At 49.4% G+C, this 16,278-nt stretch overlaps 1 protein-coding gene across 2 annotated transcripts in view; it reads right to left on the bottom strand.

Annotated features, from left to right (window-relative positions):
• The window catches only part of LOC134350303 (cGMP-dependent protein kinase 1-like), an 86,888-nt gene that overhangs the window by 4,189 nt on the left and 66,421 nt on the right, over positions 1-16,278 (bottom strand). For both annotated transcript variants that reach the window (XM_063055347.1, XM_063055346.1), the window contains 7 exons: positions 15,366-15,462; positions 14,373-14,512; positions 12,226-12,315; positions 9,611-9,752; positions 8,191-8,354; positions 4,643-4,765; positions 2,905-2,967 (listed from right to left, as the gene is read on the bottom strand). In XM_063055347.1, the coding sequence (XP_062911417.1) occupies positions 2,905-2,967; positions 4,643-4,765; positions 8,191-8,354; positions 9,611-9,752; positions 12,226-12,315; positions 14,373-14,512; positions 15,366-15,462 (819 nt within the window). The remainder of the gene's footprint in view (positions 1-2,904; positions 2,968-4,642; positions 4,766-8,190; positions 8,355-9,610; positions 9,753-12,225; positions 12,316-14,372; positions 14,513-15,365; positions 15,463-16,278) is intronic.

Here is a 16,278-nt window from a genome sequence, read left to right as displayed (position 1 = left end):
ACCATAAATAATAAATAGTAATAACACCATAAATAGTTAAATAGTAATATGTAAATTATGCCAGGAAATAAGTCCAGGACCAGGCTATTGGCTCAGGGTGTCTGACCCTCCAAGGGAGGAGTTGTAAAGTTTGATGGCCACAGGCAGGAATGACTTCCTATGACGCTCTGTGCTGCATCTCGGTAGAATGAGTCTCTGGCTGAATGTACTCCTGTGCCCAACCAGTACGTTATGTAGTGGATGGGAGACATTGTCCAAGATGGCGTGCAACTTGGACAGCATCCTCTTTTCAGACACCACTGTCAGAGAGTCCAGTTCCATCCCTACAACATCACTGGCCTTACGAATGAGTTTGTTGATTCTGCTGGTGTCTGCTACCCTCAGCCTGCTGCCCCAGCACACAACAGCAAACATGATAGCACTGGCCACCACAGACTCATAGAACATCCTCAGCATCGTCCGGCAGATGTTAAAGGACCTCAGTCTCCTCAGGAAATAGAGACGGCTCTGACCCTTCTTGTAGACAGCCTCAGTGTTCTTTGACCAGTCCAGTTTATTGTCAATTCGTATCCCCAGGTATTTGTAATCCTCCACCATGTCTACACTGACCCCCTGGATGGAAACAGGGGTCACCGGTACCTTAGCTCTCCTCAGGTCTACCACCAGCTTCTTAGTCTTTTTCACATTAAGCTGCAAATAATTCTGCTCACACCATGTGACAAAGTTTCCTACCGTAGCCCTCACTCACCCCAATGATGAGCAGGTTGGTCATTTGTAGGTGAGTGGTAAAACCTGAGGTAATGAAGGTTATAGAGGGTTATAGAGGCATAAAGTACAGCACAGAAACAGGCCCTTTGGCCCATCTAGTTCATGCCAAATCATTTAAACTGCTTCGTCCCATTGACCTACACCTAGGCTATCCCCTTACCATCCATGTATCGATCCGGATTTCTCTTAAACATTGAAATCAAACCCGCATCCAGCACTTCCACTGGCAGCTCGTTCCACACGCTCACCACCCTCTGAGGGAAGAAGCTTCCCCGGATGTTACCCTTAAACATTTCCAAATGAGATGGGATCAGTGTAACCGCTGTGCTTGAGCCCAGCAGAACCATTGCTATTGACAGGAGAGGGGACAAAGGCTGGTTACTGGCACCTTAAACCCAGTGGCTCTGGCCAGATGGGGCTCCTCAGCCGTGATTGGCAGCTGATCTAGGAGAAGGAAAACTCCGCTGCCGTGAAGCTCTACCCACTCATGGGGAAGGCTTAGGAAGTAAACCCCCCCAGGGAAATCTCAGGAGCTGGAGTCCCTAAGACAGTCTAGTGTTGAGTTCAACGCTGACTGGCAACTCCTGCGATGCCGTTGATGCCAAACTGTATCGGACTCTGCAGTTTCTTTGGGTTCATCAGCTGCATGGAGTTGGGAAGCCTGCTACATGGGCAACAGCTTGCTCTCCATATCGTACAGCCCTGGCTTGCTTGGCTGAACAGAGGACCACTTTTAGTAATAGCCTAAGACCACTGCACTGCTCCAAATAGTGCCATATGAGGTTATCCTTACCCTCGGCCGTTAGGCTCTATAATGAGTCAACCTGCAGCCGGGGAAGCGATGAACCCTCCTGTTCGACTGTTTGTAGTAGCTTATTTTTTATTGTTTCTACTTCTCTAATATTTATATCTGTGCACTTGTAATGCTTCTGTGACACTGTAATTTCCTATGGGATCAATAAAGTATCTAAGGTAAAGGCATCCGTTAGTCTTGCGAGACCACGGATCTGCGCCTGGAAAGTCTTCACTCTCCAGGGCGCAGGCCTGGGCAAGGTTGTATGGAAGACCAGCAGTTGCCCATGCTGCAAGTCTCTCCTCTCCACGACACCAATGTTGTCCACGGGAAGGGCATTAGGACCCATACAGTTTGGCACCAGTGTCGTTGCAGAGCAACATGTGGTTAAGTGCCTTGCGCAAGGTCACAACACGTTGCCTCGGCTGGGGCTCAAACTCATGACCTTCAGGTAGCTAGTCCAATGCCTTAACCACTTGGCCACGTGCCCACACCACATCTATCAATCACGTATACAGCTGGGTCGCAACATCCATAGTTGACCTCGTTTGTGCTCGAGGACCAGCATGGACTCACTGGCTGAAGGACCTATTTTCATGCTGTAATCCATTGCCCCAATCAGGAACATTGTTAACCACATTACAGATAATTATGTATGGACTTCCTGTCTCAGATTACCTGCACTTGCCTTGGTTTGGTTCACCCCTCCCTCCCTTAGACCCATAGAGCATTACAGCACAGAAACAGACTCTTCGGCCTGTCTGGTCCCTGTCAAACTGTTATTTTGCCTTGGCCCATCTACCCGAGCCTGTCCCACAGCTCTCCATTCCAGACCCATTCAGTTACTTATCCGAACTTCTCTTAACCGTTGCATTTGGACCCACATCCATCACTTCCACTGGCAGCTCGTCCTACATTCATACCGCTCTCTGAGTGAAGAGGTTTTCCCTTAAATATTTCACCTTTCTCCCTTAACCCATGGCCTCTAGTTCTATTCTCAAACAACCTCCGTGGAAAAAGCCTGCGTGCATTTACCTGTGGTTTTCCTTCTGCTTTTCATGAAGGGTTAAAACTACCTGAAGTCTAGCCCATCTCCAGCCTCCTATTCTGGGGCGCAGCTCTGCTGACACTAACTCCATTTCATATCCAAGGGACCGTCTATTGAAGGGAGACATCCAGTGCTAACACTGGTTTGACGCCGGGAGGAGGAAGCCAGGCACAGAACCTTGGGGTGGAGCTGACACTGAGAACGGCGTTCACACACTGCTGCCGGTCCGGTTCCAGTTCCACCTTTTCTCCTAGCACTCAGATAGTTTCCGTCTGAACTTCCCCACACCACTTACTTGTGCTTCTGGATGTCTTTAACTCCGTTCTTTTGGTTTCCCAGCCTCTCAGAGGGATTGTCCCTGTTCAGACACAAAGAATCAGATTCAATCAGGTTTAATATCACTGACATGTCATGAAATTTATTGTTGTGTGACAGATACACTGCAATACATAAAATACTATAAATTATAATAGGAAATATTCATTGATGACACACCTGTAGTCAGCAGAATCTCAGGTGGTGACGAGGAATGAGATAGATCGGCTGGGTCAGAGGTGTTGCAACAAATGCCTGCCACTCAATGTCAGTAAGACTAAGGAACTGATTGTGGACTTCAGGAAGAGGAAGTTGAGGGAACAAGTTATCCCCTTTGTTTCAAGAGCCTGATGATTGAGGGGTAATAACTGTTCCCAAACCTGGTGGTGTGGGACCTGATGGTTGTAGGGTAATAACTGTTCCTGAACCTGGTGGTGTGGGACCTGATGGTTGTAGGGTAATAACTGTTCCTGAACCTGGTGGTGTGGGACCGGATGGTTGTAGGGTAATAACTGTTCCTGAACCTGGTGGTGTGGGACCTGATGGTTGAGGGGTGATAACTGTTCCTGAACCTGGTGGTGTGGGACCTGATGGTTGAGGGGTAATAACTGTTCCCAAACCTGGTGGTGTGGGACCTGATGGTTGAGGGGTAATAACTGTTCCTGAACCTGGTGGTGTGGGACCTGATGGTTGAGGGGTGATAACTGTTCCTGAACCTGGTGGTGTGGGACCTGATGGCTGTAGGGTAATAACTGTTCCTGAACCTGGTGGTGTGGGACCTGATGTTTGAGGGGTAATAACTGTTCCTGAACCTGGTGGTGTGGGACCTGATGGTTGAGGGGTAATAACTGTTCCTGAACCTGGTGGTGTGGGACCTGATGGTTGTAGGGTAATAACTGTCCCTGAACCTGGTGGTGTGAATCTTGAGGCTAGCATATATAATATGTGTCAAATCAAATCAGCAGGAACATGCTGTGGGCGGCCTGCAAGTGTCACCATGCTTCCAGCGCCAACATACCATACCCTGAATTTATGAACCCTAATCGTCCGTCCCCCCCAACTCATATCTTTGGAATTTGGGAGGAAGCAGGAGGTCCCAGTGGAAACTGACATGGTCACAGGGTGATCGTACAGACAGAGGCAGCGATCGAATCCCAGTCAGTGATTTCTGGCACTGTGAGGTGTTGCTCTAACCGCTACGTTGCCACGCTGTCCATTGTGGGCCGAAGGGCCTGTACTGTGCTGTAGTGTTCTACATTCGATATTCATTTTAGATTCAGATTCATTTGTTTATCACATCTATATGGAAGCATTCAGTGAAGTGTATTTTTTGCACTAATAACTAACACATCCAAGAGTGTGCTGGGGGCAGCCTGCAAGTGTCACTGCGCATTCCAGTACCAACGTAGCATGTCCCCAGTGTTCAGCAGAACAACACAGGAAACAAAAGCAACAAGCCCCTTTCCTGCCCACTCACACCCATACAGATATGTGACCACTGACACCAGGCAGACAATTTCTGAAGAGTATTGATAATGGCTGGGGTCACCCGTCTTGTAAAGGCACTGCCCAGAAGAAGGCAATGGCAAACCACTTCTGTAGAAAAATTTGCCGGGTACATTCAAGGGTAGGGAAAGACGGTGATCACCCATGTCATACAGCTCATTACATAACTAACAATCTCAATAAATAAACAAATATATTTCTGCAACACCCACCTGCACAGTTTTTTGATCAGTGTGCCCGCGTTTTTGGTAATTTTCTTCGGGAACTCAATCATATCAATCCCTCTGAGGATTATGTTGTACGTCTGCATTGGATCAGACCCTGAGAATGGGGGGCTGTGAAGACAATGGATGACAAGAGGATGAAGATTCCCCACCTGTTGGATAACTCATTAAACTGCAGAAATAATTTCCTTCACCCGAGGGACGCCCAAACCAGAAAACAGTTGGTGAGCAACACACACAAAATGCCGGAGGAACTCAGCGGGTCAGGCAGCATCTATGGAGGGGAATAAACAGTCGACATTTTGGGCTGAGACCCTTCTTCAGGGCTGGGAAGGAAGGGGGAAGAAGCCAGAATAAGAAGGGGGGGAGGGGGAGGAGTACAACCTGGCAGGTGATAGGTAAAGGGGAAGGTAGGTGGGTGGGAGAGGAGGAAGGTGTGGGTGGGGGAGGGGGAAGGTAGGTGGGTGGGGCAGGGGGAAGGTAGGTGGGTGGGGGAGGGGGAAGGTAGGTGGGTGGGAGAGGGGGAAGGTGTGGGTGGGAGAGGGGGAAGGTGTGGGTGGGAGAGGGGGAAGGTATGTGGGTGGGGGAGGAGGAAGGTGTGGGTGGGGGAGGGGAAGGTAGGTGGGTGGGGGAGGAGGAAGGTAGGTGGGTGGGGGAGGAGGAAGGTAGGTGGGTGGGAGAGGGGGAAGGTAGGTGGGTGGGGGAGGAGGAAGGTGTGGGTGGGGGAGGGGAAGGTAGGTGGGTGGGGGAGGAGGAAGGTGTGGGTGGGGGAGGGGAAGGTAGGTGGGTGGGGGAGGGGGAAGGTGTGGGTGGGAGAGGGGGAAGGTATGTGGGTGGGAGAGGGGGAAGGTATGTGGGTGGGAGAGGGGGAAGGTATGTGGGTGGGGGAGGGGGAAGGTAGGTGGGTGGGAGAGGGGGAAGGTAGGTGGGTGGGGGAGGGGGAAGGTAGGTGGGTGGGGGAGGGGGAAGGTAGGTGGGTGGGGGAGGAGGAAGGTGTGGGTGGGGGAGGGGAAGGTAGGTGGGTGGGGGAGGGGAAGGTAGGTGGGTGGGGGAGGGGAAGGTAGGTGGGTGGGGGAGGGGGAAGGTGTGGGTGGGAGAGGGGGAAGGTATGTGGGTGGGAGGGGGGAAGGTATGTGGGTGGGGGAGGGGGAAGGTAGGTGGGTGGGGGAGGGGGAAGGTAGGTGGGTGGGGGAGGGGAAGGTAGGTGGGTGGGGGAGGAGGAAGGTAGGTGGGTGGGGAGGGGAAGGTAGGTGGGTGGGAGAGGGGGAAGGTAGGTGGGTGGGAGAGGGGGAAGGTAGGTGGGTGGGGGAGGAGGAAGGTAGGTGGGTGGGGGAGGGGAAGGTAGGTGGGTGGGGCTGTGTTGAGGAGACAGGAGAGGACAGGTGGAAAAGGTAAATTTCTTTAATCATACTGCACCGCCTACTCTCACTGCGTGTAAATACCAAGCCACGCCTAAGCCACACATATTCCACTCTCCCCTCCTACTCCTCCTCACAGTCCCCCACCCTGCTCTCATGACTATACCCCTTTCCCACACGAAACCACCATGGTGGGCTTCACGGCTGAACAGGTGAGAAGACAGCTGAAACTTCTCAACCCAAGCAAGGCTGCAGGACCGGATGGTGTCAGTACCAGGGTGCTCAAAGCTTGTGCCCCTCAGCTATGTGGAGTACTTCGCCACGTCTTCAACCTGAGCCTGAGGCTCTGGAGGGTTCCTGTGCTGTGGAAGACGTCCTGCCTCGTCCCTGTGCCGAAGACGCCGCGCCCCAGCGGCCTCAATGACTACAGACCGGTGGCATTGACCTCCCACATCATGAAGACCCTGGAGAGACTTGTTCTGGAGCTGCTCCAGCCTATGGTCAGGCCACACTTAGATCCCCTCCAGTTCGCCTACCAGCCCCGACTAGGAGTTGAGGATGCCATCGTCTGCCTGCTGAACCGTGTCTACGCCCACCTGGACAAGCCAGCGAGCACTGTGAGGGTCATGTTTTTTGACTTCTCCAGTGCGTTCAACACCATCCGCCCTGCTCTGCTGGGGGAGAAGCTGACAGCGATGCAGGTGGATGCTTCCCTGGTACCACGGATTCTTGATTACCTGACTGGCAGACCACAGTACGTGTGCTTGCAACACTGTGTGTCCGACAGAGTGATCAGCAGCACTGGGGCTCCACAGGGGACTGTCTTGTCTCCCTTTCTCTTCACCATTTACAGCTCGGACTTCAACTACTGCACAGAGTCTTGTCATCTTCAGAAGTTTTCTGATGACTCTGCCATAGTTGGATGCCTCAGCAAGGGAGATGAGGCTGAGTACAGGACTACGGTAGGAAACTTTGTCACATGGTGTGAGCAGAATTATCTGCAGCTTAATGTGAAAGAGACTAAGGAGCTGGTGGTAGACCTGAGGAGAGCTAAGGTACCGGTGACCCCTGTTTCCATCCAGGGTGTCAGTGTGGACATGGTGGAGGATTACAAATACCTAGAAATACGAGTTGACAATAAACTGGACTGGTCAAAGAACACTGAGGCTGTCTACAAGAAGGGTCAGAGCCGTCTCTATTTCCTGAGGAGACTGAGGTCCTTTAACATCTGCCAGACGATGCTGAGGATGTTCTACGAGTCTGTGGTGGCCAGTGCTATCATGTTTGCTGTTGTGTGCTGGGGCAGCAGGCTGAGGGTAGCAGACACCAACAGAATCAACAAACTCATTTGTAAGGCCAGTGATGTTGTGGGGATGGAACTGGACTCTCTGACGGTGGTGTCTGAAAAGAGGATGCTGTCCAAGTTGCATGCCATCTTGGACAATGTCTCCCATCCTCTACATAATGTACTGGGTGGACACAGGAGTACATTCAGCCAGAGACTCATTCCACTGAGATGCAGCACAGAGCATCATAGGAAGTCATTTCTGCCTGTGGCCATCAAACTTTACAACTCCTCCCTTGGAGGGTCAGACACCCTGAGCCAATAGGCTGGTCCTGGACTTATTTCCTGGCATAATTTACTTTTTACTATTTAACTATTTATGGTTTATTACTATTTATTATTTATGGTGCAACTGTAACGAAAACCAATTTCCCCCGGGATCAATAAAGTATGACTATGACTAAGGTTATTGGTGACCACACGCAGTTGTTACGGTGCAGAGTCCCTTTCTGCCTCAAATCCATGCAGCGTGGTCAGCGCTTTGCTGAACACCCAGTCCGGGTTGTTTCAGGAACCCGAAAGACCAAGACAGGGAGGACGTGGAGAGGAAGTTTCCATTAGAGGGGAAGTTTAGTACTGTGGGGGTCAGAAAACAAGGACGTTCCTTTGGGGCAGAGATGAGGCGGAATTTCTTTACCCAGGGGAGTATCTGTGGGATTCATTGCCGCAGACAGCTGTGGAGGTGAAAACATCGGGGCGTCACGGCAGCGCAGGGGTCAGCGCGCCTCTGTTACAGACTGGGGCGTTCTTGTGCTGTACCGCCGCCACAAAACAACAGATCTCACGACACGTCGGCGACAGTAAACCTGATTCTGGTTCAGAGCGCAGCTCACCTGCCCGTCAGCAGCTCGTACATCAGGATGCCGAGGGACCAGTAATCAGCCGAGCTGTCGTGACCTTTGTTCAGGATTATCTCGGGGGCCACGTACTCCGGAGTGCCGCAGAATGTCCAGGCCTTCTTCCCGAAACCAATCTTCTTAGCAAAGCCAAAATCCACCTAAAAATCACAACAGAAACATCCGTTAACTCTCCCCAATAAAATCCTGGAGTTTTCCTGCGATCTCATCAGAGTCCTGAACAGTCAGACCAAATCTCCGCCATCAGATTTCTGAACCGTGAACACTAACTCACTGGTCTACTCTCTTTGTAGTCATTTGTATATTATGTATGTCTTATTGTCACATAATATATTTTTGATGCACTGTACCGCTGCTCGAAACAATGCATTTCACGACATATGACAGTAATGTATTAAATCTGTTTCTGATCTGACGTTCTGAAGTCTGTTCGTATACACCTGGATCTGAGTGAACAGGAGTGTGTGAACCAGGGTGTTTGTGGGGGTTCGAGAGCGTGCGTGTGAACCAGAGAGTGCGTGAAGCGGAGCGTGTCTGTGGTTGGACCAAATGCATGTGAATGAGAGCATTTGTGTGTGAACGAGAATGGGTGAATGAATGAGCGTTCGCGTGAACGAAAAAGTTTCTGTTTGAGAGCGTTTGTGTGAACGAGAAAGTTTGTGTGTTTTTGTGAACAAGAGCGTTTGCGTGAACGAGAAAGTGTGTGTTTAAAATTGTGTGAGAGCGCTTGTGTGAACCAAAAAGTTTGAGTGTGTTTCAGAATATTGTGTGAATGAGAGTGTTTGTGTGATCGAGAATGTTTGTGTGTGTTTGAGAATATTGTGTGAACATGACTGTTTTGTGGACGAGAAAGTTTATGTATGTTTGAGAGTGTTTGTGTGAATGAGAGTTGTGGTGAAGAGAAAGTTTGTGTGTGTTTGAGATTGTTTATATGAATGAGAGTGTTTGTGTGATTGTGTGAACGAGAGCATTTTGTGGACGGGAAGTTTATGTATGTTTGACAGTGTTTGTGTAAACGAGAGCATTTGTGTAAACCTGAACACATATGTATGAGCCTGTGTGTCTGTGTGCATGCGTGTCTGACTATGGTAACATACACGTGTGTCTGTGCATTCCTTTATGTGAGTCAGATGATGCGTTCTCTCTGGATACAAGATTCTGGATGCCCAAGTTGGCGTTTGTACCTTTGTGTTGTTCTCTCTGCCTGAGTGTTGTAGTCTCTGTGTGAGTTTCTGTCTGTGTTCCTGTGCCTCCTGTCTCTGGATGACTGCGACTATATGTGAGTGTGTCTGTGTGTGAAAACTAGGGATCTGATCTCACTCAGTTCCTACCCAGCCAAGCACCATGTGACCAGTCCCCCCTTGCCGGAGAGTTGATAGGGAAGGATGTTGCTTACCAGTTTAGCATAGCCTCTGTGGTTGAGGATGATATTCTCCGGTTTGAGGTCCCTGAAGATGACCCCTTTGTAGTGTAAGTACGCCAAAGCTTCGAGCACACAGGCAGTGTAGAACCGGGTCATAGCATCGTCGAAAGAGCCTCTGTAATTTACCACATAATCAGTATCTCAGCTCGCACGGGTCAGTGTCACACACAAGGAGTGGTTGCCTCTGTCAGACCAGGGTGGGTTTCTGCACAGGGGGCAGAACTCTCTCTGGCCTCACAGTGCAACAGAACCACAGCTGAGGACTTCCAGTCAATTGGAATGTCCCAAAGTGCTTGAATTGCTGTTATCACAGAGTTTGACTCTGGGCTGCAGAAGGATATATGAAAGATATCTTAAAAAAAAGGGTAGGCCATCTTGAAGACAGCAGGAGGGTGAGAGTGTGGAAATGAGAAAGGGAGAGAGGGAGAGAGAACGAACGAATGAATCATAGAATCATACTGATCAATCATGAAGAAAGCACACCAGTGATTATGCTTCATTAGGAGTTTGAGGAGATTTGGCATGTCACCAAAATCTGGCAGATTTGTACAGATGTACTGTGGAGAATATTCTAACTGGTTCCACCACTGTCTGGTGTGGGGGAGGGGGCACTGCACAGGACTGGAAAAAGCCGAGGAGGGTTGTAGACGCAGCCAGCTCCATCACGGAGAGTCGCCTCCCCACCATTGGGACATCTTCAAACAGCAGTGTCCATCATTAAGGACCCTCACCGCCAAGGACACGCTCTCCTCCCATCACTACCATCAGGAGGGAGGCACAGGAGCCCGAACACACTCACTCAACATCTTAGGAACAGATTCTTTCCCTCCGCCATCAGACTTCTGAACGGACAGTGAACTCTCTATTTTAGCCCTCCTTTTGCGCTACTTATTTTAAATATACATTTCTTATTATTTATTCCAGTAAACTCCTACCGATGGACCATGGGACACAGCTCAGCCAGCTACGTGGGCACGGGCCTCTCCACCATAGAGGACATCTTCAAAAGGAGATGCTTCAAGGCGGCAGCATCCAGTTTGAAAGACCCACACCATCCAGGAATTGCCCTCTCCTCATTACTACCATCAGGGAGGAGGTTCACGAAAATGATTCTGGGATTGAAGGTCTTGTCATACGAGGAGCGTTGATGGCTCTGGGCCTGTACTCACTGGAATTCAGAAGAACGGTGGGGTGGGGGGGATCTCATTGAAACATATCAAATGTTGAAAGACCTCAATGGCGTGGATGCGGAGAGGATGTTTCCTACGATGGGAGAGTCTAAGACCGGAAGACACAGTCTCAGAATAGAGGGGCATCCATTTAGACTGGAGGAACTTCTTTAGCTAGAGGGTGGTGAATCTGTGGAATTTGTTGCCACAGGCAGCTGTGGAGGCCAATTCATTGAGCATATTGAAGGGAGAGGTTGATAGATTCTGGAATGGTCGGGGCATGAAGGGACACGGGGAGAAGGCAGGAGACTGGGGCTGAGAGGGAATTGGATCAGCCACGATGAAATGGCAGAGCAGACTCGATGGGCCAAATGGTCTAATTCTGCTCCTTTATCTTATGTTCTTACATACAGGAACCTGAGATTGTACAGTCAAATATTTTTAGGAGCAGCTTTTTGCCGTCTACCATCAGATTTCTGAATGGGCCACGAGCCCACAGACATCAGTGTAGGAGCCGTGTATGTGTTCTCCATCTGCTTTGTGTTCTGTGCGGCTTGTTATATATATTACACCGTGCCAACGACCTCACGATTCCCTCTTTCGTTGGATGTATTTATTTTATTATTTATTGTAACTCACGGTAATTGTGTGTCTTGCTCTGTACTGCTGCCACAAAACGACGCACTTCACAACATACGTCACTGACGATACATCTGATCCTGACTGACAGGAATCTGGTGTTGCTGACAGGCAGGTGTTTTGCACCATGGAATGATACTTGTATTAACACCGTTTTAATTGACGGTGTTACACGGTGGGAACAGAAAACCTTATGGCAAATCAGCTTTGTTGAATGGGATCATGCCAGAGGCTGGTGAATCTGTGGAATTCATCGCCACAGGCAACTGTGGAGGAAAAGTCATGGGTATATTTAAAACAGAGGTTGATAGGCCCTTGATTAGTAAGAGAGTCAAAGGTTATGGGGAGAAGACAGGAGAATGGGGTTGAAAGGGATAATAAATGACCCATGATGGAATGGTGCAGCAGACTCGATGGGCTGAATGGCCTAATTCTGCTCCTATCTCTGATGGTCTAATGGAAATGAGTGAACTGGGGTCCTGGAGAGAGAAGGGAAGGCAGTAAACACAACCTGGGAACCAGATCTGGTACAGAAAGACAACTTATTTTCCTGTACCTCCCAGGGATTTTTACACCCAGCTGAGAGTGGTGGTAGGTGGGGGGCAAATGGAGATTTGAGATTCAGTTTAATGTCCTGTTGGAAAGGCAGCATTCAAATGTCAGGGTTACATAGGAGGAGAGGATCAGTGTACTATAGGGTCTATTTGTCAGGGTGAGGCCTGTGGAGTGGACACATTGCCTGATTCTCTAAGCGTGGGGGTGGGGAAGACAGTCAGTTACCTGTCCCTGAGGATGGTCCATAGTTCCCCTCCGAGGCAGGCCTCCATCAGCATGTAGAGGTACTTGGCATCTCTGAAGGTCCGGTAGAGCCTGAGAGACACAAAACACACACACACAAACACACACGCACAGATACACACAGACAAAAACATACACACACAGACACAAAAACATACAAACACACACACACACACAAGCACACACAGACAGACACACACACACAAACACACACACACGCACACAGACACAAACACAAATATACACACACACACACACACACACAGAGCATACTGTCAGTCTGAGAGAACCTGGTTTGACAAACAATCTGTTGGAGGAATGGGATGGCATTGGTCTAATCCCACCCTACAGGACCACCTTGTTCTGACCCCACCCTGTAGGACCACTTTGCTCTGACCCCACCCTGTGTAGCTGGAATCTGGCAGAACAGAAAAGTACCCCTGGATCAGACTGGAGCAATCTCACTGGATACGATCAAATCCTGCCCCACCCCTCTCTGAACACTGATTCTTCTTTGCAAAGGAAGTGTTAAAATCATCCAGAAATCATCCTGAGATCAAAATAGAGGGCTGGACTGGAAATGAGAGCAGGATGGAGACTGATAATGGGAGCAGATCTGTCTGAAGTTCAACGTTATTTGAACTTCCCCAGATGCGTTATTTACCAAAACACATTATCGTTATTTATTATCTTGAGTGAATATAGGACCCCTGCCTTCCTCACTGTTAAAATCCAGCTACCTGCAGAAACATTTCATAATCTAGTCAGATCACACTGAAGTATTGTGTTCAGTTCTGGAAGCCTCGTTATAGGAAGGATGTGGAAGCTTTAGAGAGGGTGCAGAGGAGATTTACCAGGATGCTGCCTGGATTAGAGAGAGTGTGTTATGAGGATAGGTTGAGTGAGTGAGGGCTTTTCTCTTTGGAGTGAAGGAGGATGAGGGGTGACTTGACAGAGGTGTACAAGACGATAACAGGCGTAGGTAGAGTGGACAAACAATGTTTTTCCAAGGGTGGAAATGGCTAATACGAGGGGGCATAATTTTAAGGTGATTGGAGGGAAGCATGGGGGGGTGTTGGATGTCAGGGGTAGGGGAGCTAGGGGTAGTGGGGCAGGCAGATACGTTAGAGACATTTAAGAGACTCTGATGTAGGATTATGGGGTTATCTGGGAGGAAGTTAGATTGACCTCAGAGTGGGTTAAAAGGTCATGGGCCAAAGGACCTGTACTGTGCTGTACTGTTCTGTGTTCTAAATCCCACTGCTACCTGTTCAGCCGATGTATCTCACTTGCACCTTCTCCTTCTCATAGAGTCACAGAGTTGTACAGCATGGAAACAGGCCTTTCGGCCCAACTAGTCTATGCTGACCAAGGTGAAGATTAAATACTAGCTTTATTTTAAGCACAAGAGATCCTGCAGGTGCTGGAAATCCAGAACAACGCACAAAATTCTGGAGGAACTCAGCAGGTCAGGCAGCATCAAATGGAACCATACAGTGAAATGCATCGTTTGCATCAACGACCAACATGGTCCGAGGATGTGCTGGGGGCAGCCCACAAGTGTCACCATGCTTCCAGTGCCAACATAGCCTGCCTACAACTGACTAACCCTGACCCTAACCATTCATCTTTGGACTGCATAAGGAAACCGGAGCACTCAAAGGAAACCCACATAGTCACGGGGAGAATGTACAAACTCCTTGCAGACTGCGGTGGGAATGGAATCCATTTAGTGATCGGCGGTAATGTAAAATGATTGGGCTAATCACGATGCTACAGCGTCGCCTAAAACGTACTGTGTCTAGTCCCCTTTATCTGTATTTGACCCATTAACATCTAAATCTGTCTAAATGCTTTTTAAACATTGTAACTGTGCCCTCCTTTGCCATTGGCAGCTTATTCAACACCTCACCACCCTCTGTGTGAAAAACATTTCTCCTTTGGTCCTCTCTAATCCCTTCACCTCTCACCTTAAATCAACGGCCTCTCGTTTTAGACTCCCCCACCTTGATCAAGACTGTACTTAGTATCTGTCCCAGAGGCAACTTGCGCAGGGTGGCGAGGGAGCTGGTTTTGAGGAGGTCTCAGGGGAATTGGGGCAGGGTTTCGAGGAGTAGGAGTGCAGGTACCTGACAATGAAGTCACAGTGAGCCTCCTGCATGATCAGCTTCTCCGAGCGGATGTGTTCCTGCTGCCGTGTGTCGACGATGTGCTGCTTCTTCAAGATCTTCATCGCAAAGCTCCGGGAGTCCTCATTCTTCAGCTGGACCTGAGGAAGGAATCAAAACTCCATCCAAGTTCAACCTGCCAGGATAGCCACAGAGAGGAGAAAAACACTCGCAAAAATTCAAAGCAACACGCACAAAATGCTGGAGGAACCCAGCAGGTCAGGCAGCATCTATAGAGAAGAATAAACAGTCCAAGTTTCGGGCCAAGACCCTTCATCAGGACTGAGAAGGAAGGGGGCAGATGCCAGGATAAAAAGCTGGGGGGAGGGGAAGGAGAATGGGTGGAAAAGGTAAAGGGCAGGAGAGGAATGAATCTGATAGGAGAGAAGAGTGGACCATAGGAAAAGGGAAGGAGGAGGGGACCCACAGGTGAGAAAAGGTAAGAGACCATTGTGGGAAGTAGGAGAGGGGAGGGGGAGGGAATTTTCTTAATGAGAAGGAGAAATTGATATTCATGCCATCAGGTTGAAATATAAAGTGTTGCTCCTCCACCCTGATGAAGGCCTTATCTGGGCACAAGAGGAGGCCATGGACTGACATGTCGGAATGGGAATGGGAATTGAGATGTTTGGCTACTTTTGGCGGATGGAGAGGAAATGCTTGATGAAGCAGTCTTTATTCAACAACACCAACAGATCATAAACTTCAAAGCTTCTCATTATGGGACAGATGTAGAAGCTTTAGAAAGGGTGCAGAGAAGATTTACCAGGATGCTGTCTGGATCAGAGAGCATGTCTTATGAGGATAGGCTGAACGAGCGAGGGCTTTTCTCTTTGGAGTGGAGGAAGGTGAGAGGTGACTTGCTGGAGGTGTACCAGATGATAACAGACATCGATCGAGTGGATAGCTACAGAGTTTCTCCTAGGGAGGAAATGGCTTACACCAGGGTCTTACCAGCTCAACACGTCCAAATCCTCCAACTCCAAGAGTCCCACAGACGGTGAAGTCCATACGATTTAGGTTGGCAAAGAACGCAGTTTCCAACTGAAAACTGAAAAAGATTGGAAACATGAGAGGAGATGAATAGCCAGTCACCCATGGAGGTGGTGCAGGGCCAGTCCCCTGAGATCCAACTGTACGAGCAGAGCAAAGAGGGGCGTGAGCCTATGACCATCATTAGGAAAGAGTGGAGCTGTGGGGAGAGAGAGTGTGGAAGAACCACAGTTGGTAGAGCAGGGGGTAGGGGATAGGAGGGCCAGATAGCACACGGTAGAAGGGAATTGCAGCCCAAGGCTTTTTGGCTTCCCTAGATTGGTGAATGTTGGTGGGGGGATGGAATCACATTGAGGGAGACTCTTGGAGGTTATAAGACCATAAGACACAAGAGCAGAATTAGGCCATTCAGCCCATCGAGTCTGCTCCGCCATTTCATCACAGTTCATTTATTATCCCTCTCAATCCCATTCTCCTGCCTCCTGGAACCTTTGACACCCTGACTAATCAAAAATGTAACAACCTCCACTTCAAAGGCACCCAATGACTTGGCCTCCACAGCCATCTGTGACAAAGAATTCCACAGATTCACCATCCTCTGGCTAAAGAAATTCCTCCTCATCCCTGTTCGAAATGGATGTCCCTCTTTCTGGGCTGTGCCCTCTAGTCCGAGACCCCACCCACTATGGGAAACATCCTCTCCACATCCACTCTATCTAGGCCTTTCAACATTTGGAAGACTTCCACAGTTGTGGGGTCTTGTGTACTCTGGGGGATTTGGGGGAGCAATTAGAAGTTTATGAGGAATGGGGCAGAGCTCCCAGACAGGTATGATTTCCAGAGACTGTGCACTAATAGAACACAGAGCAGTACA

The sequence above is a fragment of the Mobula hypostoma genome, chromosome 8 (assembly GCF_963921235.1).
Source record: "Mobula hypostoma chromosome 8, sMobHyp1.1, whole genome shotgun sequence".
Taxonomy (NCBI): Eukaryota; Metazoa; Chordata; class Chondrichthyes; order Myliobatiformes; family Myliobatidae; genus Mobula; species Mobula hypostoma.
The sequence above is the reverse complement of the archived record's forward strand: the minus strand, read 5'-3'. Positions and strand labels throughout refer to the sequence as shown.